At 33.9% G+C, this 27,406-nt stretch overlaps 3 protein-coding genes and 2 long non-coding RNA genes across 5 annotated transcripts; 2 read left to right on the forward strand and 3 right to left on the reverse strand.

The window, feature by feature from the left end:
* Positions 1 to 841: 841 nt before the first annotated feature.
* LOC124448023 lies at positions 842 to 4,511 on the forward strand (the record flags this gene model as incomplete). Its single annotated transcript, XM_046999035.1, has 3 exons — positions 842 to 1,498; positions 1,701 to 2,570; positions 4,008 to 4,511. Coding segments are annotated over exons 1-3 (2,031 nt in total), but the record flags the coding sequence as incomplete, so codon positions are not given.
* Positions 4,512 to 5,775: 1,264 nt separating this feature from the next.
* LOC124448024 lies at positions 5,776 to 7,551 on the reverse strand. The gene is made up of 2 exons (XM_046999036.1): positions 7,374 to 7,551; positions 5,776 to 7,276 (listed from the first exon to the last, which is right to left on the reverse strand). Exons 1-2 carry the CDS (start codon positions 7,549 to 7,551, stop codon positions 5,817 to 5,819), a joined length of 1,638 nt encoding a protein of 545 aa, XP_046854992.1. The 3' UTR covers positions 5,776 to 5,816.
* A 4,167-nt stretch (positions 7,552 to 11,718) lies between these two features.
* LOC124448828 lies at positions 11,719 to 12,311 on the reverse strand. The gene is made up of 3 exons (XR_006949270.1): positions 12,274 to 12,311; positions 11,868 to 12,127; positions 11,719 to 11,789 (listed from the first exon to the last, which is right to left on the reverse strand). It is a non-coding gene; the product is annotated as an uncharacterized LOC124448828 (long non-coding RNA).
* Positions 12,312 to 15,381: 3,070 nt separating this feature from the next.
* Positions 15,382 to 18,482, reverse strand: LOC124448822 (glutathione hydrolase 1 proenzyme-like). The gene is made up of 5 exons (XM_046999799.1): positions 18,322 to 18,482; positions 17,078 to 18,040; positions 16,769 to 16,905; positions 16,166 to 16,349; positions 15,382 to 15,879 (listed from the first exon to the last, which is right to left on the reverse strand). The coding sequence occupies exons 2-5, from the start codon at positions 17,097 to 17,099 to the stop codon at positions 15,842 to 15,844; spliced, it is 381 nt and encodes a 126-aa protein (XP_046855755.1). The 5' UTR covers positions 17,100 to 18,040; positions 18,322 to 18,482; the 3' UTR covers positions 15,382 to 15,841.
* Positions 18,483 to 20,112: 1,630 nt separating this feature from the next.
* On the forward strand, positions 20,113 to 24,068 carry LOC124448827. Its single transcript, XR_006949269.1, has 3 exons — positions 20,113 to 20,391; positions 21,298 to 21,373; positions 23,707 to 24,068. It is a non-coding gene; the product is annotated as an uncharacterized LOC124448827 (long non-coding RNA).
* The last annotated feature ends 3,338 nt before the right edge of the window (positions 24,069 to 27,406 follow it).

Genomic DNA, 27,406 nt, shown 5'->3' on the forward strand with positions numbered 1-27,406 from the left:
CCAACTCTTTAAAATTGCGTTCAACGCATTTTTCATTGACCATTCTGTTAAATCGAACGTCTTGTTATTGTCAATTAAAGGGTCCGGCAACTACGCAATGACTTCCGGTATTACGATGGAAGTATATACGGCTTTGTCCACTAGGTTCATTTTCCAACATGTGCTAGTAACAAGGATATGTAAAATAAATTCGTAGCATTAGTCAGTTCAAGACAAGGCTCATTTAATATTGTAAATTATCTCTAGAAGCAAGTCTTTCCACTTTTGCTGAAGGAACTGTTTCCTTCTCACTTATTACACCATACCGCTTTTTTCTTTACTAAGTCCACTTTGATCAACATTCACCTGACATATAGGCATATTTGTGTTTTGAGATGGGCGCTTTTTCTTTGCTGCTTTAATTCCTACAAAACAAGTTAAATTAAATAGTCTAATTTTGAATGCAACACATGTCAGTTAAGGTATATAAGTTAAAGTGTGATTTGTTACGTGTCACGTAACAATCAACTGATGTATAGAAATACCGTCAAGTACAGAGGTATCTCCAGCATTTCTAGCTTGGATTTTCACCATTACAAACGATATTTGACATTGACGATCCAAGACATAAAAATCTAGCACTAGCAATGTCTGTCTTGTAACAAGTCACATGCTGTTTTTAATATTTTGTTGAAAAGCTGCTATAATTGGCAAAAGCTGTAGCATTATATCTGCCATTTAGTAGTTGTCTATGTCTCAATTTGCATTAATAGCATGCTTTTGGTGAAGTTGAATTTAAAAACGAATAAATAAGTTTGATTTCATCATGTATATCCTCGACTTTAACGAAGAGTGATATATGATGCAGGTCGAACTTTTGAAATTGATGATTTTAACTGTCTTCTTGATACATCATATTCTTTTAGATGGAATCAAGAAAAGCAGAAATCTACTTTACATTCAGCAAATAATCAATGTGGTACAAACGGAACTTGCTCAATTTTTCATCAAAGAATGGAACTCTCGTTACAAATTAACACATGGAGAATGGGACGATACCATAAAGAGTGGTAAAAAATTTTGCACTTTAGAATCGGGTAGGAAGTTGGATAAAACACTAAAGTTAAAATATCAAGATGGAGACACAAGTAAATGGGACTGCACAACATTATTCGATGCTATACTTTTTTCAAAATCGATTAGCAGACATCTTGATAAAAAAACAAAGGATGCTGTTCATGCACTTCGTGGTGAAAGAAACAAAGACGCACATTGGTATGAAAGCGAATACTCAGATGATGATTTTGATAAAATAGTCAATATCATTGAAAAATCATTTCAAGATTTGAAATTTTCTCTCGATGAAATCAATAAAATAAAAAATCATCGTAACAGTTTTAATTCGTTTCAAGTTTTTCCTTCAAAACCTAAACATTTTCTCGTTGAACGCATCGAATTACGAGATAAAATCATAAACGATCTTAAAAAATTAAGGAATGATAACAATAACGAACTGACATAATTTTACATCACTGGTAATCCTGGCAGTGGTAAATCTCAACTGGCGAGACAGGTTTGTGAAAAAATATCGTGTGATTGGAAAAACAAAACTTCGTTTGTAATGACTCTCGATGGGAAGAATGTGGCATCTCTTTTACAATCTTACTGTGACCTTGGATACCGCTTAAACTGTAACAAGTTTATGGTTGAAAAATTTAAAGATGAAAATTTTTCCGCCAAAGAAAGTCAAGAACCTTCGATCGTTAGTATCTGCTCGATTGAAATTCTGGCAAAATTGGTTGATTATTGTCGACAACGTTGTGCAACTGAGCGAAATTTCTTCGTTACTACCACAAGTAGGTGATCATATGTGGAAAAATGGACAACTAATAATAACTGTTCAGAATACAGATGCCGTACCTTACGATGAATTATCCAGCAAACATATTTCTATCAGTAAAGGATTGAATGACAGAGAATGTTGTCAATTGTTGAATTCTTACACTAAAGATGAAAATGCTGATGATCAATTGTTGAATGAAGTATCGCACGCCTTAGATCGTCAACCGCTGTCTTTGGCTGCTACTGGTTATTATGTCAGTCGTGTAAACAAAGCAAACTGTTCATTTACTTGGAAAGAATATTTAAAGAAAATATCTTTAGAAGAAGAAGAAAACATGAGCGCCACTTTTGTTAAATTCAACTCGGTATATCCTAGAAGTATGTTACAAGCTTCACTTTTAGCTGTCAAACAAAGTGCAGAAGAATCCTCAATATTAGCACTGGTTATTAGCTTTTTTTCTATGATATCATTTGATCCTTTACCACGAGACATTATGGTTTATTATGTTCAACAAAATGATCCCAAACAAGCTGAGGAAGATATATGTCTTTGTTTAGACGAATGCTCATTGTTCTTGCATTCAGAAAATAATGACATTAGTCTACATCGTATTGTTCACAAAGCAATTATTGATTATCAATCTGAACATTCAAATGAAGAACATGAAATGGAAGCTAATGTTGATCAAATATCTGAAGCACTTTACATGTTTAAAGAGAGAGACGACGAAATCAAATTAATGCCACATCTTGAAAAAATTGTTCAATTATTAAAGACCAACAAGACAAAAATCAACATGAATACTTTAAAAGTTTTCCAATATTTTGTTGACAGATTAAGACATTTTGGAAAATACGATCTTGCTCTTGCATTATTAGATAAATTTAAATCTAGTTATGACAAACCTTGGTATTTTAATATCCTTGGTCTTTTATACCATGACACTGGGAATTATAGCAAAGCTAAAAACCATCACGAAAAAGCTCTGGAAATTCGAAAACAATCGTTAGGTCCAAATCATGTTGATGTCGCTGGGTCTTTAAACAATCTTGGTAATGTGTATAATGAAACTGGAAACTACGACAAAGCTATAGAGTATTACGAAAAAGCTCTGGAAATTCAAAAACAATCGTTAGGTCCAAATCATGTTGATGTCGCTATGTCTTTAAACAATCTTGGTGCGGTGTTTGAGGAAACTGGAAACTATGACAAAGCTATGGAGTTTCATGAAAAAGCTCTGGAAATTCAAAAACAATCGTTAGGTCCAAATCATGTTGATGTCGCTGCGTCTTTAAACAATCTTGGTATGGTGTTTAGTGATACTGGAAACTACGACAAAGCTATAGAGTTTCATGAAAAAGCTCTGGAAATTCGAAAACAATCGTTAGGTCCAAATCATGTTGATGTCGCTACGTCTTTAAACAATCTTGGGAGTGTGTATAGAGGTACTGGAAACTACGACAAAGCTATAGAGTTTCACGAAAAAGCTCTCGAAATTCGAAAACAATCGTTAGGTCCAAATCATGTTGATGTTGCTGCGTCTTTAAACAATCTTGGTAATGTGTATATTATAACTGGAAACTACGACAAAGGTATAGAGTATTATGAAAAAGCTCTGGAAATTCAAAAACAATCGTTAGGTCCAAATCATGTTGCTGTCGCTAGGTCTTTAAACAATCTTGGTTATGTGTTTTATGAAACTGGAAACTACGACAAAGCTATAGAGTTTCATGAAAAAGCTCTGGAAATTCGAAAACAATCGTTAGGTCCAAATCATGTTGATGTCGCTACGTCTTTAAACAATCTTGGTAATGTGTTTTATGAAACTGGAAACTACGACAAAGCTATAGAGTTTCATAAAAAAGCTCTGGAAATTCGAAAACAATCGTTAGGTCCAAATCATGTTGATGTCGCTATGTCTTTAAACAATCTTGGTAATGTGTTTTATCAAACTGGAAACTACGACAAAGCTATAGAGTTTCATGAAAAAGCTCTGGAAATTCGAAAACAATCGTTAGGTCCAAATCATGTTGATGTAGCTGCGTCTTTAAACAATCTTGGTAGTGTGTTTAGAAAAACTGGAAACTACGACAAAGGTATAGAGTATTATGAAAAAGCTCTGGAAATTCAAAAACAATCGTTAGGTCCAAATCATGTTGCTGTCGCTACGTCTTTAAACAATCTTGGTAATGTGTTTTATGAAACTGGAAACTACGACAAAGCTATAGAGTTTCATGAAAAAGCTCTGGAAATTCAAAAACAATCGTTAGGTCCAAATCATGTTGATGTCGCTGGGTCTTTAAACAATCTTGGTAATGTGTATAAAGATACTGGAAACTACGACAAAGCTATAGAGTTTCATGAAAAAGCTCTGGAAATTCGAAAACAATCGTTAGGTCCAAATCATGTTGATGTCGCTACGTCTTTAAACAATCTTGGGAGTGTGTATAGAGGTACTGGAAACTACGACAAAGCTATAGAGTTTCACGAAAAAGCTCTCGAAATTCGAAAACAATCGTTAGGTCCAAATCATGTTGATGTTGCTGCGTCTTTAAACAATCTTGGTATTGTGTATATTATAACTGGAAACTACGACAAAAGTATAGAGTATTATGAAAAAGCTCTGGAAATTCAAAAACAATCGTTAGGTCCAAATCATGTTGATGTCGCTAGGTCTTTAAACAATCTTGGTAATGTGTTTTATGAAACTGGAAACTACGACAAAGCTATAGAGTTTCATGAAAAGCTCTGGAAATTCGAAAACAATCGTTAGGTCCAAATCATGTTGATGTCGCTACGTCTTTAAACAATCTTGGTAATGTGTTTTATCAAACTGGAAACTACGACAAAGCTATAGAGTTTCATGAAAAAGCTCTGGAAATTCGAAAACAATCGTTATGTCCAAATCATGTTGATGTCGCTACGTCTTTAAACAATCTTGGGAGTGTGTATAGAGGTACTGGAAACTACGACAAAGCTACAGAGTTTTACGAAAAAGCTTTGGATATTAAAAAACAATTGTTAGGTCCAAATCATGTTGATGTTGCTGCGTCTTTAAACAATCTTGGTAATGTGTATATTATAACTGGAAACTATGACAAAGCTATAGAGCTTCACGAAAAAGCTTTGGATATTAAAAAACAATTGTTAGGTCCAAATCATGTTGATGTCGCTGCGTCTTTAAACGAACTTGGTATTGTGTGTATTATAAGTGGAAACTACGACAAAGCTATAGAGTTTCATGAAAAAGCTCTCGAAATTTAAAAACAATCGTTAGGTCCAATTTATGTTGATATTGCTGCGTCTTTAAACAATTTTGGTTTATTGTTTAAAAAACTGAAAACTGCGACAAAGCTATAGATTTTTAATAAAAAGCTCTGGAAATTCGAAAACAATCGTTAGATCCAAATCATGTTGATGTCGCTGCGTCTTTAAGGTGGTCATCCCCCTTTAGAGCAATTTTTTTTAGTTTTATAGGTAGACACTTCAAAATAACATTTTTGGGAAGTGCTGAATGTGAGAAATCATATCTGACAATTTTTTTTTTGATCACTCATTAATTATGCTAATTATCAAAGATGGCGACTAATTAATTAGCATAAAATGAGCCTCTTTTCAAACACGATTGCATCAAAACTACTAATCAGAAACTTATATATAATACATATTTACAAAGCTTATATCAAGACCTAGTGCATGACACTTTTTGATTTTGTTAAAAAGCTATTTTAAAAGAAATAAGTGAGAAAAACTAGGTATTCAGGAAAATTTCATTCTTCGTTAGTTGCATGAACCTTAATTTTTCATTATTATTAAACATTATCAAATTTTTAAAAGTGTCATGCATTAGATTCAGTTACTAACTATTACCACAAAAAATTTGAGCTTTCTACAACAAATATTGAAAAGTAATCGTGTCACAAAATTGCCTTCTAAGAGGAAATAAGGAAAAGGAGAAATTAGCATTTAAAGTTTTATAATGATCTTACTGAGACTAGAAGGCACCAGCTTCATAAGTTTTTCCTTCATTCTGTTCACTACTATCTACAAAGTTCTTTCTCATATGCCTGAGTGTTTTTCTTCTTTTTTTTACCTTCTCTGTGCTCTTCTTGGAGGATAATTTGATACGATCGGTATCACAATGCAATGCACCATTTGTAGTAAACAAGCCAGGTAGTATGTCTAAGTCACTAAATAATTTGAGGAATAATATATCTCCTTCATTGAATTTAAGCACAGCTAAGTAACTTGAAAGTGCTACAGTTTCCTGTTCCACATATGTGGACTTTGGGCATCTTTCCCAAATTAGCCCGTTCAGACACTCATTCACATTCTGTGTCAAACCATGTGTACACTTTTGCAACAAGCTTTTATCACTTAGACTTTCATAAATGGGTTCAATGAGCTCAACAATACTTTTTGGTATACCATTCTTATGATGGTATGTTGTAGGGTCTTTCTTGTATCCACACCAACTGTCTTCAGTGTCGGGGCAAAGTTCATGTTGAGGGTTATCATCACTTGATGCCACATGATAAAGGGATGCCTTGATTGCTTTAGCCATTTTATCTATGTCATGCAGGTTCTCTCTCACTGCCAATCCATAGTAATTTTGCAGAAGGTCAATTTTAGCATCAGTCAATCTGCCCTTTCCACTCACACCTTTACCATCCCCCAGTTTCACTCCTTTATGTGAACTCTTCAACCTCCGAAGGCGACTCCCCACTCTCTTTTGCACATGTCCAATGCATTCCAGTTTTTTTGGAATGCAATCTTTTCCATATGGTTCTCTTTCAACTATAGCACTATATGTTGATGAGTCACCATCGCCCAACATATTCTTATATCTCAATCCTCTGGTAGCCATGGACCGCTCAAAAATTCTGATAGCTCCACAAGTCTCCATGCTATTAGAACTTCCTTTATGGTTTATTTTGCAGATGTGGGAAGCCTTCCATTCATTGTATCTCACATCATGCTCTTTCTTTTGCCACTTCAAGCACTGCTGGCATTTGTCTGAAAGAACTTCTATATCCAGACATTTCTTAGTGTCCAGCGATATAGCAGTGACAACACCGTTATGGGAGGTATGCCCTCTCTTTTGCCATGTCCCATCAAGTGAGATGCCACATTCTCCATTCTCATTGTCAAGTCCTTCTTTCATTTTCATTGCACAAGACAACATACTGTCATTGGCCAACTGTTTCACAACAGGCAATAGTTTCTTATTTTGAATATTGGTGAAGTTTTGGCGACTTAGAGGAGCTGGCATGTTCATCACCTTGTTGAATGTAAGCATGGCGGAGTGTCCACGACCAATTTCACGAAATGCCAACACTGCTCTAACATTTATTTCATGGGAGTGACCTTGCTTCTTCGATGTATTAAAGCAATATTTCCACTCACATTCATCACTAAGACATTCAAGGATTATGTAATGGGAATAGCCATTTTCTTCCTCATGTCAAGATGAGAGTATATTACCACCACACTCGACAATAAAACATCATAAACACTTCAAAAAGCACAGACAAGTCAATGAAAATTGTACCTTCATTGACGTTTTTCATTGGAGGTGGACATTGTCGAATTTTCTCCGTATTGGTGCCAATTTTCATCCCGGAAGGGCCAGGATTTTCATCACAGTATCGGCCACGTTTGGCCATCTTCTTGATTTTTGATGGCGGAGTTCTAACCGCTTTTCTCTTTTTATTCCGTTTATTTCCCATAATTTTTAAAAGTAAGAATTACAAAAAATATACGAAAAATCAAATAAAACAAATATTTCAAGCGTAACTTAGTAAAACAAAGACTATTCTGACGATTTCAAGAGAGCACTTTCGAACTGCACGAGGCGAGCAAAGCGGTATGATTAGATGTCTTCGAGTCGTTGCTATGCCGACTAAATCCTACCAATTACAATGAATCTTTCCATAAGAGCTCTGAATAACATACACCAAAAGTACAGCTCGAAAACAGCTATTTTTTTGCTTTTTTTGTGGGTGAAATATGGTTAAAAACACGTTGCTATGGCGTTGCTAAGGTCGAAAATTTAGGACATGGTCTCTTTGGTGGCTTTTTTTTGATATTTTGCATTATTCTATCGCAAAATAGATCCTATGTTCATCAAGTACAATAATCAAAGTAACATAAACTGCAAAAAAAATTTTTCCAAAAAATTTGAAAAAAAACGTGTCTGAAAGGGAGATGACCACCTTAAACAACCTTAGTAATGTGTATATTATAACTGGAAACTACGACAAAGGTATAGAGCTTCACGAAAAAGCTCTGGAAATTAAAAAACAATCGTTAGGTCCAAATCATGTTGGTGTCACTACGTCTTTAAACAGTCTTGGTAATGTGTATAATGATACTGGAAACAACAACAAAGCGATAGAATTTCATGTAAAAGCTCTGGAAATTCAAAACAATCGTTAGGTCCAAATCATGTTGATGTTGCTGCGTCTTTAAACAATCTTGGTTTGTTGTTTAAAAAAACTGGAAACTACGACAAAGCTACAGAGTTTTACGAAAAAGCTATGGAAATCGAAAACAATGGTTAGGTCCAAATCATGTTGATGTCGCTGCGTCCTTAAACAATCTTGATAATGTGTATATTATAACTGGAAACTACGAAAGGTATAGAGCTTCACGAAAAAGCTCTGGATATTAAAACAATTGCTAGGTCCAAATCATGTTGATGTCGCTGCGTCTTTAAACAATCTTGGTAATGTGTATAATGAAACTGGAAACTACGACAAAGCTATAGAGTTTCTTGAAAAGCTCTGGAAATTCGAAAACAATCGTTAGGGACTAGTGAGGTTGATGTCGTTAAGTCTTTAGAAAATCTGGTGTGTTGTATTATGAAACTCTGGAATATGACAAAGCTTTACAGTTAGACTTGGTAGCTACGTGTTTCAAAGAAAATTGTAACTTCTAAATTATGTTAAGCCTATTTTAACCCATAGACCGTAGGAGCAAGGCTTCCACCTGCCAAGTCAGCTCCTCTCCCTCAGAAGGTATTTTGGTAGTGAATAAAACGTTTGCAATTTGCATTTTGTGAGATAAAATGAACCTAAAGATGTAATGGTAATTGTCTATTTATAGTTTTACTGATATCTAGTCAATAACCTTACTCTACATCCAGGAATCATCCTAAGTAGAACTTAGAACTGTCCATGTCCTGAATCTGACATTCTTCTTTAGACTTTATTTCTAAAGTAATTTGCTTATGTTATAAACCAAGTAGTAATTTTTATTGTATGATTTACAAACATACTAAAGTATATTGGAATGACAGAATTTTGTTAAATAAATACTATCCTGTTAGTTGGTCATATTCTTTGATGCATTCAGTAATTTTTTACCCAGTTCCATAAGCCTATGACCATATTCCAGGTTCCTATAATTTCCAGGGTACACCTTTCATACCATACATACCACCCCACCACCATGCTGCAGCCAATATTCCTGTAATTTGGATGGGAATTTCTTTAACGTGTGTTTTCTTATCTAATCCACATCCGAATCAGTCGCACCTAGCGCCACCTTAGCAGTCCCTATTTTGCACTGTTTCATTCAGTGCTTTGCGCCCGGTGCCACTAACGCTTAAAGTTGGAGCAAGCGCTTGCTGCATGACATGGATTAGATAAATGTACTTCAAAATATTTTAAGCAGACAGACGAAATTTAATATTTTTTGAAACAATTTAGAACACTTGAAGAAGCACACGTTGAGTTTGGTTACCGAGGGACCGTGGATGGTTTAACCAAACAACCGGCAGCGCTTGATTTAAGTTATGTTTTAGTTTGAAAATTATCACATAGATGACTACATAGCAACGCGAATGGTGAACATGGAAACCATCGTGTAACTATTTTGTATCATATGTGACAACGTCTGCGATTTGTCTTCATGGTAACCATCAAAGAAAACAAACAATGTGCTTTTATTAAAACTATGTTTCGTGTTAGTTTGGTTAATATGAAGCCATTCCGCATACTTAGACCTGGTGTAATAAACATTTTTTTATGCCTGTTTTTGCTGTGGCTTGCCGCATCGAAATTCCCTGGAATGAAGTTTTCTTAATAAGAAAACAACATATCCATTTTTATATTTACAGTAATTGCCACGCCGCTCCTAAACTGTAAATGTCTTGACAAACTGAAGACTATTTGAGTTTCAATTTGTCGATTTGAAAATGACTGACAAGATTAAAGTTTCCTTCGAAAGATTTTGAAAAATTTAGTCATTTCTCTTGATAGTGGAGTTCATCCTTTAAATTTATAAAGGTTCTAACCTCATATTCATTATCTAGGCGTAGCAACTACTCGCTGCAACTACAGCGCATGCCTAAGCTATCTAAACTTCTTACCTGCGCATGGCACCGGAATTCCGCCCTGAAAGGAATGCCCTTGAAGGAGGTAACCCATCATGCCCTTAACTTAACTTAACCTAGTGCATGTTGCACCTACGGGCGACCTCCAACCGGGGTGGGTTGAACTACTCATGCATTATAGGGGATCCATGCAGGAGTGCCTTAATAGTCAATGTAGAAAGCCGTTCATGAAATTGGCCAACTACAACGACTGCATGCTCTTACCGTACTAGGGAGAGATATTTTCTTTCCACCAAAACCACGATCTTCCCTTGGTCTTCAATAGGCCTTGCTCGCTTGATCCAGTCTTCAAAGGTCTTCTTACAGATGCTATTTGCATCCTCTACACTAAGGTACCATTTGTACCCACTAACCCCAAGTTGAAGTTGCCTTCCTTGGGGCAAACTTCACTTGCATTTCCGGTTCTAAGCTATGATCCTGCCTATCCTTCTGCGAGGCAACAACCGCTGCGATCATGCGTAGCTCCTTAAAGCAATATATTCACACAGAGGTTTTTCGAAGGTAAATTATATAGAACAACACAATTGTTGCATGTCAGTCACAGACTTAAAATAGTTGATACAAAAAAACACTGTTATTACCTCTTAATCAAGACTATTTTTTAAAATGCAGTTAGAAATTTCTTTAAATATATATATTTGCATTGCTGCATTAAAAAAATAGCCTTACAGTGGAATATACTGAACACCAGGATTTGTTGTGGCTATTGCCCGAATTATATTAGAGATTTGACCTGTTAACAGGCCTAACTAAATAAAAGGTTTATTATTATTAAACTTACGGTTTTTGACGAATCCTTGGCAGTTCGACGACAGACTACGATGAATGACAAATCTCATGCCAATTGTGAAGATGAAACGATCGGATGTTGAGCAAGGACAGCCACAAAAAAGCCCGAAATAATTTTTTGAAATGTTCAGAACGTTGATGGTGAAACCATCCTATCCAATTTTCAGGCTACCTGACAAACATCACCGCTTTTATGTCGACGACGGCAAGCACAGAAACAAGATTGGCCATTTCTTGCAACTGTGCATGTCGTCTACGGCATTAAATCGGAAATATCGACAGCCAGTCGGAAAATTAGGATTTTTAGGTTTTTTATTTTCATGTTAAAGAAATTCCATGTTTTTATTACAAAAGTTTTCAATTAAATAATGTTGAAATTTGGGCATTTGATAGCGGCGTGGTTTTATCCATCATTGCGATTGATTGACCAGTCGTGATGTTAGCAGGAAAATTCCCAGGAAAATGTTTTAGAAAAGGTCATAATATCGACTTTTCCATGGAAACAGACGTTAGGCTGATGGATGCGTTGCTCCAGAATAGTGTTTAGCGTTTGCATTCTTTGTAGAGAAGGTCTTTAGGGCATCAGAAGACACGTATTTTTTAATTTCATCAAAGTATATTGTTCATTCTTGATCATTGTTCAGAGGTCTTCGTTAAAGTAAATTGTTCATTCTTGATCATTCTACAGAGGTCTTCGTTAAAGTATGCTGTTCATTCTTGATCATTGTTCAGAGGATTTCATTAAAGTACGTATATTGTCCATTCTTGATCAGAAGGTTTCTACATAGGACAATTGAAGCCAATGTAAGTTCACACTACTATACTTCCATAAATGAAAAACATTGATAACATACTTACATTGAACATTTTATTCACTAGTAATGTAGTTCAAGGGAAGAAGAATTTCAACCAAATTACAGAATTGTATTTTGTTCTTATGTTTAGATGAGCGTCGAGGAACTGGTCGACAACAGCCACAATTCTCTTCAACCGCTGTGAACAATAACCACTTTCTTTAATTGTGAAGTCTACGATCATGGTAAATACACCAACATTTGTTCGTTGTTTCTCAATCTCATTTGATGACTAATTGTCGTTTAAGAGAAGAATGTCCATGTCTAAAATCAAGCATAGAGGAAACAAAAAATACTAAGACGAAAACTTTATGGAAAGGCCACACTGCACTTTGCATTAATGAACATCACATGCAGTGTCCCAATTCAATGTTTACTCAATGCAAAAGAACTTGAAACAAGACATTTACCTGAACATTTTTTCAAAGCACTCCAAGAGATATTTCACTATTGAATAATTTCCACTTCGGCTAACTATTCTTCGTGCAACTACCGACTTTCACGTTCAAGTAGCACGTTCTTAGTCTTAGACTATGGCCCAAGTTTGACGAACGTGTTGTATTCTGATTGGTCAGTGACTAGGTGTGTTGCAAAAGTGTTGTGTTGTTATTGGTCATTTACTAGGTGTGTCGTCAATTGTACATTGTGAAATCAGCTAAAATTTAAAATTTGCATGATTCATCACTTAGAATTAATCCCCATAGAGCGGTAAATGCAATTTAATACAATATAAATAAAAACGTATACTTCAGCTACAGCAAATAGCAAATCCCAAACATTTAAGTCACCTTGGGGAACAACTACAAGTTAACATATTTCTTTTAATTAGCATTCTACAAGGTGTACATAAAAACGACGTTTAGCAATTAAACTACTGTAAAATTTCAAAGCCCGATCACTGTGCTAATCTCACTAGTGCATTACATTTCCAATGGAAAAAAATCTTTTGTTCTTGAATCAACGTAGCTAACAATATTTCATGCACCTGTGGGCTTGGCATAGTGACAGACATTGAAATTATACAAAGATCTTCAGTGGTAAATGAAGGCTGACCAGCTAGTTTTGCACACATCAAAGGAGTGAATCGGATAGAAAAATAATATTACAGTGTATTTTTTATTTTTTTATTCAACTATCAGCCGATATTATATGTTGTCCCTTTTAAAGAATTTTCAATCTCCATGCGACAATAACTTTTCATGGCAACTTTTGTTCCGAATCTTTCCACATTCCTTTTTGTATGATAAAAATTAAAAAATTTAAGCACCTTCAAGCGTTCGATTTTCAGGCAGCTGACAAAATTTTATCTACTAGTTCCCAGTCTTCGCCATTCTAGGCATGCCTAAATCGTTCCACGTCCATGCCACCAATTCTAAAAGGAGATAATACTCTAGAGTAATGATATAAGTCTCTTTTTAACCCAGAAGATTAATAGATTTTAAATGGAAAAAAACATTTTCCATATTTGATCTTTTAAATTCATTGTTTTGAGTATCAATGTAGTCTTTTTGCAAAGTAACAAAATTACACATCATACAATAAAAGTTTCCCTGTAAAATAGGGTGAGGTTTTCCCTTCTGGTGGCTTAAATGCCAAGATTTTATTTTATTTTGATTATTGATACCTTACATTATACATACGAAGTACATACCTATCCCAGTCTGACTTGTACAATGCTATAGGTCCATACCCATCGTGTTCCCAGCGCCTATTGGGATGGTTCACAGTATAACAACAGTCCAGACGAATCAAGAGTGCATTAAATGTGGTTGTTTCCCTGAATACAATGTTAAAAAACAACACATACCAAACATTAAATGAAAGATATTTCTGTATTTTATCATTACATTACATTCTCTGTCATTGTTTAACTATATTTTACTTAAAGTAACGACAGTTTTTGTTCTGTTTATTATTCTTATTATTCATAATAACATGCAAATGACCAATACCAAACAAAATCAACCTTGTACTATCTAATTTTTATTCAACTGTTAATAATCTAGGTTTTGACACTAGTTAAAAACTCTCTAAACTTTATGTCAACTGATGACTGTTATTGTTTTTCCTTTCTTCACTTAAAAATAAACCATGTTTACTGTGTTTGCAAACGAAGAAGACCTTTTGAAGAACTTGCACCTGGTCGACATTTGGCCTCAGCTTTGAACTGATCTGTTCCCAAGTTCTCGTAAAAGGTTTCCATAAGCCTGTGCAAATACAGTAAGTCAGTAAACACTCTTTAATTCTTCAATATGATATATTTGGCAGCATGCATAGTAGGTGAGCATTTCTACTAGCTAAGAATTCCATAAGCTACAATCAAAATTATAACTTTGATACTTTAATTTTTAATTCATTATTATTTTACCTAACGTTCGTTTAATATAACTAATCTCACCTTACGTATATGATCAACAATAATGACAGGCATGGACAAGTGTAAATCACACACAAATACAATATCATTTGGATTTGTCACCACAGTCATAGCATACTGTAAACCAATTGATTTATGAAATTTAGACTTCATGTGGAGCAATACATATCGACGTATTCGACACTTTTCCAAAGCATGTTTGATATAGATATCTTTAGTGTGAAAATGGATAATGATAACATTTAGGAATTCATCTTTGGTTTCTTGATATATCTCTTCAAGATTATTAATAAAATGTTGCACCCATTGTCCCTGCCTACCGCCGACTGTCAACACAATATTTACAGTAGCATTTATGTTCCATTTATAGCCCACTGGTGAACAAATGCTACTTATCTAAATTTTTGTCTAATTGTCTACTTTTTCTGTCTACATTTTTGTGTCTAACATAGTGAAGCATCACTAAGAAAACAAATTAACTAGAACACAAAGCATGCTATTTAAAAAATTACAAGCAAATATATGTGTTATTATTTAGAGCAGTTTAATGTATGTTTTTCTTGACGTCAACACGTTAACTAAAAAATACTATAAAATGACATTTATAAAACAAATTTCGTGAAAAAACGAAATATTATTAATATTAATATGTAGAAATTGATATTTATATTATTGTTTCAGAATGCATCGAGTCTCACAGTCTCAATCAAAGACATCACGCAAAAGATTCTCTAAGATTTGGGCTTCTTTAACTATTTCTCCTTTATTCACTCCTCCGTCTTTAATTAATCAACGTTATTGTTACGGCAAAACAACAGCAACACCACCTTTTCTTGGATCATATTTTGCGAATAGGTATCCCGATTTAGTTCTATAACTTCCTTGAACGACAGAGAATCATCGTGATCCTTTCATTTTGTGTCACAGATCCTTCAAGTCAATGAAAACAGACTCTGGAATATTGTCATGAATATAATTTTTCTCAATGTAAACTGTATTAGGAAACAGTTGATGATGCAAGCGACCTCTTTCGATGGACTCCTCAAGACTCAAACCAAACCAAAGCTTATTTAACAAAACCTAAAAAAGTATCGTTTCCATGAACTTTTGAATGATTTGATCCACAAATATCAAACTCAGAAATGACAAATGTAATAATATCCATAATGATATGTACTGCTTATCGCTTGTAAAATTAACTATTACTGTCAAAGGAGTTGAGTGGGATGGGGTGCTCTGGGGGTAGAAATATCGTGTATTTGTAATAATGTATACTTTTTCATATTGCTCGACCAAAGAGTTTCCAGTTACAGCGGGCTAACCACGTGACACATTCAGTGAAAGATAAAAAAAAGAGCACAAGATACAAACATTGAAAACAGAATCATCCTTACTTACTACAGCCACACCAGTTATTATTCTCAATCCACCCGAACCCCCAAGAACCATTTTCACGTCACCTTTTAAATCAACAACTATAATTGGACAAGCTGTTCATACAGAGCGTTTCCCAGGTTGAATAAACTTGGCTTTCGACGCTTTTGGTTGATAATTTTTTGATGTGTTTAGTAACGAAAATGAACTCATATGATTGTTGTAGACTATCCCTGTTGTATAGGATCGAATCTTTGCACCAAAACTGAATAAAAAAAAGTAATTGTATGTGGTTATAAATAGCACAAGGAAAATGAGCGAAGCTGCAAAGCAAACTGCTAGATGCATGCAGCGTTTTGACGTAGTTGTGTTCCATTGGAAAGATTGTTTTGTGCTCCAGTGTAGTGTTAACTGTGTAAAATACTAGCATGATCCTTAAGCTCAAACAATAAATGCAGTTGTGTAAAAGAGTGGTAATTGACCGTCCATCACCGTAGCCAATACAATGAGATAAAGTTGTAGCTTTCAAATTGAACTACGAAAATGCTTACAAATAACCAACTGTGCTAGTGACACAGCATCTCCAGTTGACAAAATTACTGATACATGTGTAGTCCCAGAGTCTTTTCTGGTGGAGTAAAACCCTTCATAGTAAAAGCTATCGTGTGTTTCATTGTTCCATAGCTTTTTTCGCAAATCTTCAGCATACGTTGTATTTATTTGAACATCCTGGTACTGGAAAATAAAAATCACCAATTTAAGAAAGTAATATATTATAATAGAAATATAATGAATGAATATTATAATGAAACATAATTCAATATTTGAGAAAAAACTTAAGACAAGAAAAACAAGACAATTTTTATTTTAACAGTAATATTTCGAATTTATTACAAATTCATCATCAGAGTCTACATAGAATTGACTTGATTTTTCTCACATATTGAGTTAAACATGAACTTTTTATTCGGAGTATGTTTCATATTATACTAAAAAAGTAAACATGTTTATATTTTATGTGATATAAGGAGTGTTTACTTTATCGACTGTTACTTTCATGATTTCTGGGGTTTATAAAACTTTTTTTTTCTCTTTCGCTCGTTTATCACTACCTACACAAAATAATGTTTTTCTATTGTCTTAACTTAACGTACTTTTTCAACATTAGGATGAAATTCTGGATCACCAATGAACGGACGATAAGCATACCCGAACTTAAACGCGTCCAAAATTCGATGCCATGTTAGTGTCTGCTTGTTACCTGTTATGGAGTCGGGACCAAACTTGAAACCTAAAATAACGAAGAAGTCGTCAGTGAAATGTGCATTCAGAACTAACATATGATTGATAAACGCTCATTAAATTTACAAATATAAGTTGTTATGACACCAGTTTCAACTAATATTTACTTTGACAATAGTCTAATGTTATTCGGTTCTTTTCGTGAACAATGACAACCAAACCTTTTAAAATGTTAAGTATCATTAAGGAGCTGCTCTAATTGATAGAGATTTATCTCTCTCATAAAAATTTTCAATGTCCTTCCAGCAAGCCGAATATTTTCCAAATTGTAAGGTGCTGTTCATGAGGTTATTTCTTGTGCACTTGAGCAGATGTGGAGGATCAAACATTAGAAATATATTTTTCTTCCATTGTGAACAAACCATGGCTTCTCGTTGGTGACATTCAATTTTTGTGACATACTGTAGAAGTTGGACCCCATATCTGATATTACCACACAAATGTTCAACCCAATCAAATCAAGCTTGCAAATGACTTCTTTGATCAAATCTTGCAAAACATCAACTGGACAAGATTCATTAACAAGTACATACCCCAAAGGTTGCTTCCAAACTCCAGATATGCTTTGAAGCATGAATACAAGACCTGATGTTGCCAATTTTTTGTTCGATATCCACCAAAGTCCTCTACTCCTACAATCTTATCTTCTGTGATGTTGTTGTAAAGGTGTGTTTTTAATGACATCTCATCAACACAAAGAGTGCACAGCTTTTCCATATCATTCATGTAACACACTTTTTCTTTCAACAGATTTAAGGTTGCCTGAGGAATACCAGCTGCTATTGGAATTCGTGAAACAAACCGTCTAATTGAAGACTTTGTTGGCAGAATAAACAGCTTGGAGAGGAGGCTATATGCTTTGCCAATAGCATAATACAATGAAACTGCTAAGGACTTCATTTCTGGTGAGTACCTTCTTCCATGTTTTTTTGTTGAAAGTAAATTCATTTGCAATTCTATGAAATTAGCCAGTTATATTAGCCATAATATCTTGGAATCTTGTCTATGGTTTGCAAAGAACATTTGCTAGGGACAACTCTAGAACCAACACTTATTAGCACATCAATTCCTTCTTCTGACCCAAGCAGTGACTGCACTTCCTCATTGCAACTGCATTGCAACAACTACAATGTTATAAAGAAATAAAACAGTATGACTTGTAAGTGGATGCACAGCATACTTTTATATCAAGTGGCCATACAGCTGTTACAATCATTATGAGTTGTATGTGGATGCACAGCATACTTTTATATCAGGTGGCAATACAGCTGTTACAATCATTATGAGTTGTATGTAGATGTACAGCATACTTTTATATCAGGTGGCAATACAGCTGTTACAATCAGTGCATGTTGCCCATTATAAATTATTGTGATAAATATCAGTTCTATCAATTTTAAAGTACCTTCTCTGAAAAAGTTTTGATTTCTGATGCTGGTAAATCATCTAAAGTTAGTTTGAGCTGCTCACACAGACCTGAAACCACATAGTCATAAGCCCAAGGTTTTAAAATGCATGGTGACGGACCACATTGCAAAATGGAGGCAGCCATAAGATTTCCAGCATACAAAATTCATTCTCTGTCATTGCTGATGTTGAGATAATGGGAACACCAGTTATGAACAGTCGTTGTGTAATTTCTGTAAGAACTTCTGCAAACATAAAGGATTTTTTAAATTCTCTACATATAAATATGTGACAATGACTGTTTAAAGGCAATAGACTTTTGTACTTTTTAAAAACAAAAAATGGATGAGTCAAACCTGTTAAAAATTCTTTCCTTGGTCTTCCAGTACCTTGAGCAGGCTCACCAATAAAACTACTTTAAGTTTATTTTCATCGATAATCCAGCTACAACATTTTCTTGTCTCAATGTAATCAGCAAATAGCTGGCCTCTCCTTACATTTATTCTAGATTGTGCTTTGGGATTTTTCACTAACGCTTCAAGAATATCTGAAATTGACTTCACACCAGTATCCAAACTCACATATTCAGTGACATCTCCACTTGTGTGTCCTTCTGCAATATCAACTGAAAGTTCAAATTTTCTTTCTTGATAAAATGCCCGTCAGTTAGCATTTTCTTCACATATGTCTGCATGTAATACAATGTCTTTATCTACAAAATTTCCATGACAAGTGGGACACTGCACATAAATATTTTTATTTCTAGGATTTGTAAGGCAATGCCCAAATGGCAAGGCTGTTTGGGAAGATTCGTTTCTTTTAGAAGTGAAAGAAAAATCAGACTTTGATGTTGACAAGCCATCTCGATTTAGTTAAAAGGACATAGTAGGTTCATTGGATATCTCATCAGGTAAGGAATGAAAATCATAAAAGTCATCATCATCAGAAGACAGTACTGAAAAATCTACGACTTGTTTCTTATTTCCTTAAGTTTCATACTTATTTTCAGTAGTCTTTTAAGTTGACTTTGCTACCAGAACAAAATATTGATCATGATCAGAGTGTTTTTTTATGTCAGCGCCAGTACTTTCTCCCTATCAAAATCTTTGCAAACTTTTACAGGTAATTTGGAGCCTCTTTTCACTGTTAGAGTACCATCGTTTACGGTGATTATGTCTACCTGTATTACAACACGATTATCCACAGGCTTTTTTGAAGGTGGACATTGGCTAGTTGATTTCCTTTTCGATGACGAGCTCGAGATCTTCGTGTTAAATCCTACTCTACATTCTCCTTTTATAGACATGTAATGGTCTAATGTCTTCGCCTGATTACATACAGACAATTTTGCTTCTACTTTAGATCAGCATTTGAAACAAAACCTGTCCGTAAAACTTAGTTCATTTCCACAAGTTCCTTTTTCCGCCATTTTGTTACGGGAATGACATGTCTTAAAAGTTTTGTGATCATACTTCATGTTGGACAACATTTAGGTGTCTAAATTCTGATCAAAAAATATTTACGGATTTGAAAAATCTTTTCGGATTTTCAAAGTATTTTCCCATTTAGAAATATATTTTTACATTTTCGATATATAATTACAGACTGGAAATATTTTTTTGGATTTGAAAAATATTTTGCGATTAAAAATATATTTTCACAGTGGCCCTTCTCGGCTTCCGTACAAAATACCAAGGGAACGGTAATGAAATTCAAACATGTTAACAGAAACAATAAAAATCATAAGGCCGTATCTTTGTTTTACATAACAATAAAGGCCCAAAATTATTTGCCACGTATCAACTCAAACGACGCTGACATTTGAAACTTAACTTATCAGAACGTTAAATCTATCTAAAAGTTCAACTGTTCAAAGCTTCCTGCCATTAACCAGTAAAAGGTTTGTAAAACAAAAGATAAAGAATTTTCGTGCTCGATTACGACGTATAAATATGCCCATGGAAGCTTATAATTCTGTAATTGTACATTAATCAAAGTCAAACAAAGTTACAATTCCAAACAACAACAATATGCTTACAAAAAACAAATCATTGCGATCTTAAACAAGGTATGTTTACGTTGATGTGTTCGTTTATATAGAAGTTAAAATGATTGTTATAGTAACTATTAGTCGTTGGCCCACAAGGTCTGTTTGTAAAATATGTGTTATTTCATTTTTCACCTTATGGCTTGTGTTATTATTGAAGGAAATTTATGACTCAATTTTTACTTTGAAATCGCAAATGGATAAATGCATGTCATCATTGAATATTTTAGACATTTAAGTCGTTTTAGAAGTAGAAATATTGATCAGGAAGTGTGTTATCTTTGTGATAAACTAGTTTGTAAGTCCACATTTTAAATGCGGCTAAAGAATTTGCTAATCTTTTTGACGTTACAATTGTCTTTCGTCAAGCTTTGGTTGCGAAGGTTCATGTATGCAAATTCATCGCATTATAGTCACAATAAATTTAAAAGCAGATATGAGTATTGCAACTTATTAATTCTTTTTAACACTCCCACTTTATGATCATATCTTAAATTAAACGAGAAAAAGTTGCGAAATCAGACATTGTAAATTTTCATACGTTCAGTATGTAGCTGAGGTTTATCACCACGTACTTACTTCCAAAATGTATTAAAAACGGTATAATTTAGTAAAATTTATACTTATTTCTATTGATCAATTTGTTACAAATTATATTCAAACTTATGAACAAAAACAATAAAAATTATAAAACCATATCTTTGCTTTACATAACAATCTATTCTTAAGATGTTTTAAATTCCGTAGCGCAGAAACATTTTCCACATATCGACTCGAAGGAAGAATATATGATGCTTAACTTGTCAGAACTTTAAATCTTTCTAAAAGTTCAACTGTTCAAGGCTACACGACAAAAACAAACAATTTTCATGCTTGAGTACGACGTATAAATGTGACCCATGGAAGCTTGTAATTCTGTAATTGTAGATAAATCAAACGAAGTTACAATTCCAAACAAGAGCAATATGCTTACCAAAAACAAATCACTGCCATCTTAAACAAGGTAAGGCTTTTTTAAAGGATATTTAATTATTTATGACTCACCACGAAGTACATTTACTTTAAAATAGCAAATGGACTCATGCATGTCATCATTGAATAGTATAGAATCTATACTATAGATATTTATTGTCGATTTCAGTTAACTTTTCAAATGGCGGTTGCCAAGTTACTTTCTAATGTTGCCAGTTACATTTCCAAATATGGAATATTCGATATGAACTTGTCAACTTGAGTTAACAAGTTGTGTACTTGAGTAGTGAAGTTGTGAACTAAAGTTGCGAAGTACTGGCAAACGCGAAAGTTCTTTGTACCCTGTAGACATTTGGCAACGAATCCGTTCAGTAAGCAAGGAAAAGCTTTACCAATAGAAGTAAGAAATGAAATACTTGAAATGTGATTAAATAACGAGCGTTTGAAAAACATTTCGAAGCAATTAAATCTACCGTATAAGACTATATCAAATATATTAGATCTATGGGTAGACACTGGTTCTATTGCAGCTCGACAGAGCGTGCATGTCATCATTGAATAGTATAGATATTAAAGTCGTTTTCGAAGTAGCAATATTGATCAGCAAGTGTGTTTATTTTTGTCATAAACTATAGTGTCGCTTATTAAATTTTGTAAGTCAACATTTTAAATGGGGCTAAAGAATTTTTCTTATCTTTGTGACGTTGCAATTGTCTTTCGTCGATGCTAAGTTGTTGACGCTAAGGTTGTTATGTGCAAATTCATCGCATTAAATAATACAATACTGAAGATCTCTGATTTCCTATCAACTTGATAACCTTATAAGTACAGCTAGGCAATCTGTGCAATCTGCACATCTGTGTAAAAGGAAGCATGCATGTGTGACATCATTCGTGTCACGTGTCCTAAGATATGAATATTACAACTTATTAATTCCTTTTAACACTCCCACGTAATAGTCATATATTAACATAAATATATGACACGTCATTTCCATGATATTGAACATTTTTATAACTTCATCAATACAGTTAGAAAATCAAATAATTTTGGACATCACGTGATACATCAGTGAAAACACAAACTGTGCAACAGCCGTTTCTTACGTCACTTCTGGCATTCAAGACAAAGACAAAACATAAATTTCCATATGACTTTGGACTTTCTATAGTTGTCCTTATTCTGATTTATAATGTCGTCTGAATGACAGCTCTTTTTTAAACAAATAAAAGACAATGTTGTCAATATTTTTCTCCTTTTTTCTGCCTTTTATCCTCATTATAACGTTTCACAGCCTCTCTTCTTGTCTTTTAGAATAAAACTTCCTGGTTAACATCCTTGTCCATAATGTTTAACACTTGCAAATATGAAAAAAGTTATTTCATTTTTTATGATTCTCGAAAACGTCGAAAATGATGCTTTTTATACATAGCCAATGCTGTTCGCAGCAGCACACATTCACAAAAAACAAACTTTAATTTCTCCCTTATCGAAACTGTTAGAATCTGCTATCTCTTAGTTTTCTCTTCAAGAGGTGCGTACCATAGAGATGGGTTACAAGTTACGAACATTCTGATTCATAGTATTTTGCGAACTAAAAGGTCTTTGTAAAAGCTCATAGAAATTATATCTGAAAACTTTTATCGTATTTGTAGATACACGTTCTAAAAAAGTTACGACCAATAGGCAATATTCAACTTTCGAGTTTACGTTAATGATCCCCTCAAAACGCGTTGGTTTATCAACATAGATAAAAATTTTCATTTCGTATTAAAATTTAATCAAAATAGTGGTTCATGGTCTAAAGATTGATAAAGCATTTTACCATTGCCAAACAATTGTCGTACATAGTCACAGAAAAACAAGATCTTGTGTTACAACATGTTGTAAAACAAATATATTTGTAAAATCAAGTTTCAATTAATGCGTTAGAGTCAATGAAATTAAATAAACATAAACCTTAGTAAATTGAAAAAAGACCATTAGCTACAACATTATAACATATTCTTAGATACAGAGACATGACATTCACAAATGACTATGCAAATTATTAAAGAATATATTCTTATCTCTGTTTTGTAACGTAAACTTTAAGGTAAAATATCATGTTTTTTTAATTTTTCTAAAGGTTGTTTGACAGGATACTGCAGTTGGTAAAAGCAGTAGCATACATGCTCTCTGTCATTATTAGCTTTTAGGTTCTTTTGTAATTTTAAGACGATTTTTGGTGAAGTTAAATCAATTAAAAAATAAGTTTGATTTCGTCATCATGTTAATTCGGACGTCAATGGAACCCAATAAGGGTTGTATAATACTTTTTATTTGCTTGATTTTTATCTTGATATATACCAAATTTTTGTACAGATGGAATCGCCAGGAATAAGAAATCTGTCTTACATTCAGCAAATAATTAACGTGGTGCAAAAGGAACTTGCTCAGTTTTTCATTAAACAATGGAACTCTCGTTACAAATCAACTTATGGAGAATGGGATGATACACACATCAGTGGTAACAAATTTTACAATTTAGAATCAAGAAGAAAGTTAGACCAAAAAACTCGACAAAAATATCAAGATGGAGATACCAGTAAGTGGGACTGTACGATATTATTTGATGCAATAATTTTTTCAAATTCAATTGGAAAGCACCTTGACAAAAAAACAAAGGATGCTGTTCATGCACTTCGTTGTGAAAGAAACAAGTACGCACATTGGTATGAAAGGGAATGCTCAGATGATGATTTTTATGATATAGTCAATATCATTGAAAAATCATTTCAAGATTTGAAATTTTCTCTTAATGAAATCATTGAAATAAAAAAGCATCGAAACTGTTTTAATTCGTTCGAAGTTCTTCCTTCAAAATCTAATCATTTTTTTGTTGAACGAACTGAATTACGAGATAAAATTATAAAAGATCTTGAAAAATTAAGCAATGATAACAATGATAAACTGACATATTTTTACATCACTGGTAATCCTGGCAGTGGTAAATCGCAACTTGCAAGACAGGTTTGTGAAAAAATATCGTGTGATTGGAAAAATAGAACTTCGTTTGTAATGACTCTCGATGGAAAAATGAGGAATCTCTTTAAAAACTTACTGTGAACTTGGCTACCGTTTAAACTGTGACAAGTATATGATTAAAAAATTTGAAGATGAAAATTGTTCCATCGCAGACAAAGTGAAGAATTTGCGATCGTTAGTATCCACACGATTAAAATTCTGGCAAAATTGGTTGATCATTGTAGACAACGTGGCACAGCTTAGCAAAATTTCTTCATTACTCCCCCAAGTTGGTGATCCCATGTGGATAAATGGACAAATCATAGTAACTATCCAGAACACAGATGCCGTACCTCAAGACGATGAGTTTAACAAACATATTTCTATCAGAAGTGGAATGAATGATAAAGAATGTTGTCAACTGTTGAATATTACACTAAAGATGATAATACTGATGATCAATTGTTGAATGAAGTATCCACGCATTAGATCGTCAACCGCTGGCTTTGGCTGCTGCTGGTTATTATGTCAGTCGTGTAAACAAAGCAAACTGCTCATTTACTTGGAAACAATATTTAAAGAAAATATTTTCAGAAGAACAAGAAAACATGGACGCCACTTTTGTTAAATTTAACTCGGTATATCCTAGAAGTATGTTACAAGCTTCACTTTTAGCTGTCAGACAAAATGCTGAAGAATCCTCAATATTGGCAAATGTTATTAACTTTTTTTCCGTGATATCGTTTGATCCTATACCACGAGACATTATTGTTTTTATGTTCAAAAATAGATCCCAAACACTCAAAGGAAGATATATGTCTTTGTTTAAAGGACTGCTCATTGTTCTTGCATTCAGAAAATAATGACATTAGTCTACATCGCGTTGTTCACAAAGCAATTATTGTTTATCAATGTGAACATTCAAATGAAGAACATGAAATGGAAAATAACGTTGATCAAATATCTAAAGCACTTTACATGTTTAAAGAGAGAGACGACGAAATCAAATTAATGCCACATCTTGAAAAAATTGTTCAATTATTAAAGACCAACAAGACAAAAATCAACATGAACACTTTACAAGTTTTCCAATATTTTGTTGACAAATTAAGACATTTTGGAAAATACGATCTTGCTCTTGAACTATTGGATAATTTTATATCAGAAGAATCTGGTTATGACAAAGCTTGGTATTTTAGTGTCCTCGGTGTTTTATACCTTGACACCGGGAAGTATAGCAAAGCTAAAAATCATCATGAAAAGGCTCTGGAAATTCAAAAACAATCGTTAGATCCAAATCATGTTGATGTCGCTGCGTCTTTAAACAATCTTGGTAATGTGTATATAAACTGGAAACTACGACAAAGCTATAGAGTTTCACGAAAAGCTCTGGAAATTCAAAACAATCGTTAGGTCCAAATCATGTTGATGTCGCTGCGTCTTTAAACAATCTTGGTAATGTGTATTATGAAACTGGAAACTACGACAAAGCTATAGAGTTTTACGAAAAGCTCTGGAAATTCAAAACAATCGTTAGGTCCAAATCATGTTGATGTCGCTGCGTCTTTAAACAATCTTGGTTTGTGTTTAAAAACTGGAAACTACGACAAAGCTAAAGATTGTCACGAAAACGCTGTGGAAATTCGAAAACAATCGTTAGGTCCAAATCATGTTGATGTCGCTATGTCTTTAAACAATCTTGGTAATGTGTATATTAATACTGGAAACTACGACAAAGCTATAGAGTTTTATGACAAAGCTTTGGCAATTCGAAAAGAATCGTTAGGTTTAAATCATGTTGATGTCGCTGCGTCTTTAAACAATCTTGGTAGTGTGTTTTATAAAACTGGAAACTACGACAAAGCTATAGAGCTTTATGAAAAAGCTCTGGAAATTCAAAAACAATCGTTAGGTCCAAATCATGTTGATGTCGCTGCGTCTTTAAACAATCTTGGTAATGTGTATTATGAAACTGGAAACTACGACAAAGCTATAGAGTTTTACGAAAAGCTCTGGAAATTCAAAACAATCGTTAGGTCCAAATCATGTTGATGTCGCTGCGTCTTTAAACAATCTTGGTAGTGTATTATAAAACTGGAAACTACGACAAAGCTATAGAGTTTTACGAAAAGCTCTGGAAATTCAAAACAATCGTTAGGTCCAAATCATGTTGATGTCGCTGCGTCTTTAAACAATCTTGGTAATGTGTTTATAAAACTGGAAACTACGACAAAGCTATAGAGTTTTACGAAAAGCTCTGGAAATTCAAAACAATCGTTAGGTCCAAATCATGTTGATGTCGCTGGTCTTTAAACAATCTTGGTATGGTGTTAATGAAACTGGAAACTACGACAAAGCTATAGAGTTTTGAAAAGCTCTGGAAATTCAAAACAATCGTTAGGTCCAAATCATGTTGATGTCGCTGCGTCTTTAAACAATCTTGGTAATGTGTTTTATAAACTGGAAACTACGACAAAGCTATAGAGTTTACGAAAAGCTCTGGAAATTCAAAACAATCGTTAGGTCCAAATCATGTTAATGTCGCTAAGTCTTTAAACAATCTTGGTAATGTGTTTGAAAAAACTGGAAACTACGAGAAAGCTCTAGAGCTTCACGACAAAGCTCTGGAAATTCAAAAACAATCGTTAGCTCCAAATCATGTTGATATCGCTGGGTCTTTAAACAATCTTGGTAATGTGTATTATGAAACTGGAAACTACGACAAAGCTATAGAGTTTTACGAAAAAGCTCTGGAAATTCAAAAACAATCGTTAGGTCCAAATCATGTTGATGTCGCTGGGTCTTTAAACAATCTTGGTAATGTGTTTTGAAACTGGAAACTACGACAAAGCTATAGAGTTTTACGAAAAAGCTCTGGAAATTCAAAACAATCGTTAGGTCCAAATCATGTTGATGTCGCTGCGTCTTTAAACAATCTTGGTTGTGTATTATGAAACTGGAAACTACGACAAAGCTATAGAGTTTACGAAAAGCTCTGGAAATTCGAAAACAATCGTTAGGTCCAAATCATGTTGATGTCGCTGCGTCTTTAAACAAT

This window comes from Xenia sp. Carnegie-2017, unplaced genomic scaffold (assembly GCF_021976095.1).
Source record: "Xenia sp. Carnegie-2017 unplaced genomic scaffold, XeniaSp_v1 HiC_scaffold_23, whole genome shotgun sequence".
In the NCBI taxonomy this organism is placed as follows: domain Eukaryota; kingdom Metazoa; phylum Cnidaria; class Anthozoa; order Malacalcyonacea; family Xeniidae; genus Xenia; species Xenia sp. Carnegie-2017.

Bases quoted from the DNA above. Each gene is read 5' to 3' on its own strand.
- LOC124448024 (XM_046999036.1), bottom strand. From the start codon at position 7,551: ATGGGAAATAAACGGAATAAAAAGAGAAAAGCGGTTAGAACTCCGCCA. The intron at 7,277-7,373 runs GTACAATTTTCA...GACATGAGGAAG, and splicing joins AATGAAAAACGTCAATGAAG to AAAATGGCTATTCCCATTAC.
- LOC124448822 (XM_046999799.1), bottom strand. From the start codon at position 17,099: ATGATACTTAACATTTTAAAAG. The intron at 16,906-17,077 runs GTTTGGTTGTCA...TCGTTATTTTAG, and splicing joins GATACTTAACATTTTAAAAG to GTTTCAAGTTTGGTCCCGAC. The intron at 15,880-16,165 runs GTAAGCATTTTC...TTTTTTATTCAG, and splicing joins ACTAGCACAGTTGGTTATTT to TTTTGGTGCAAAGATTCGAT.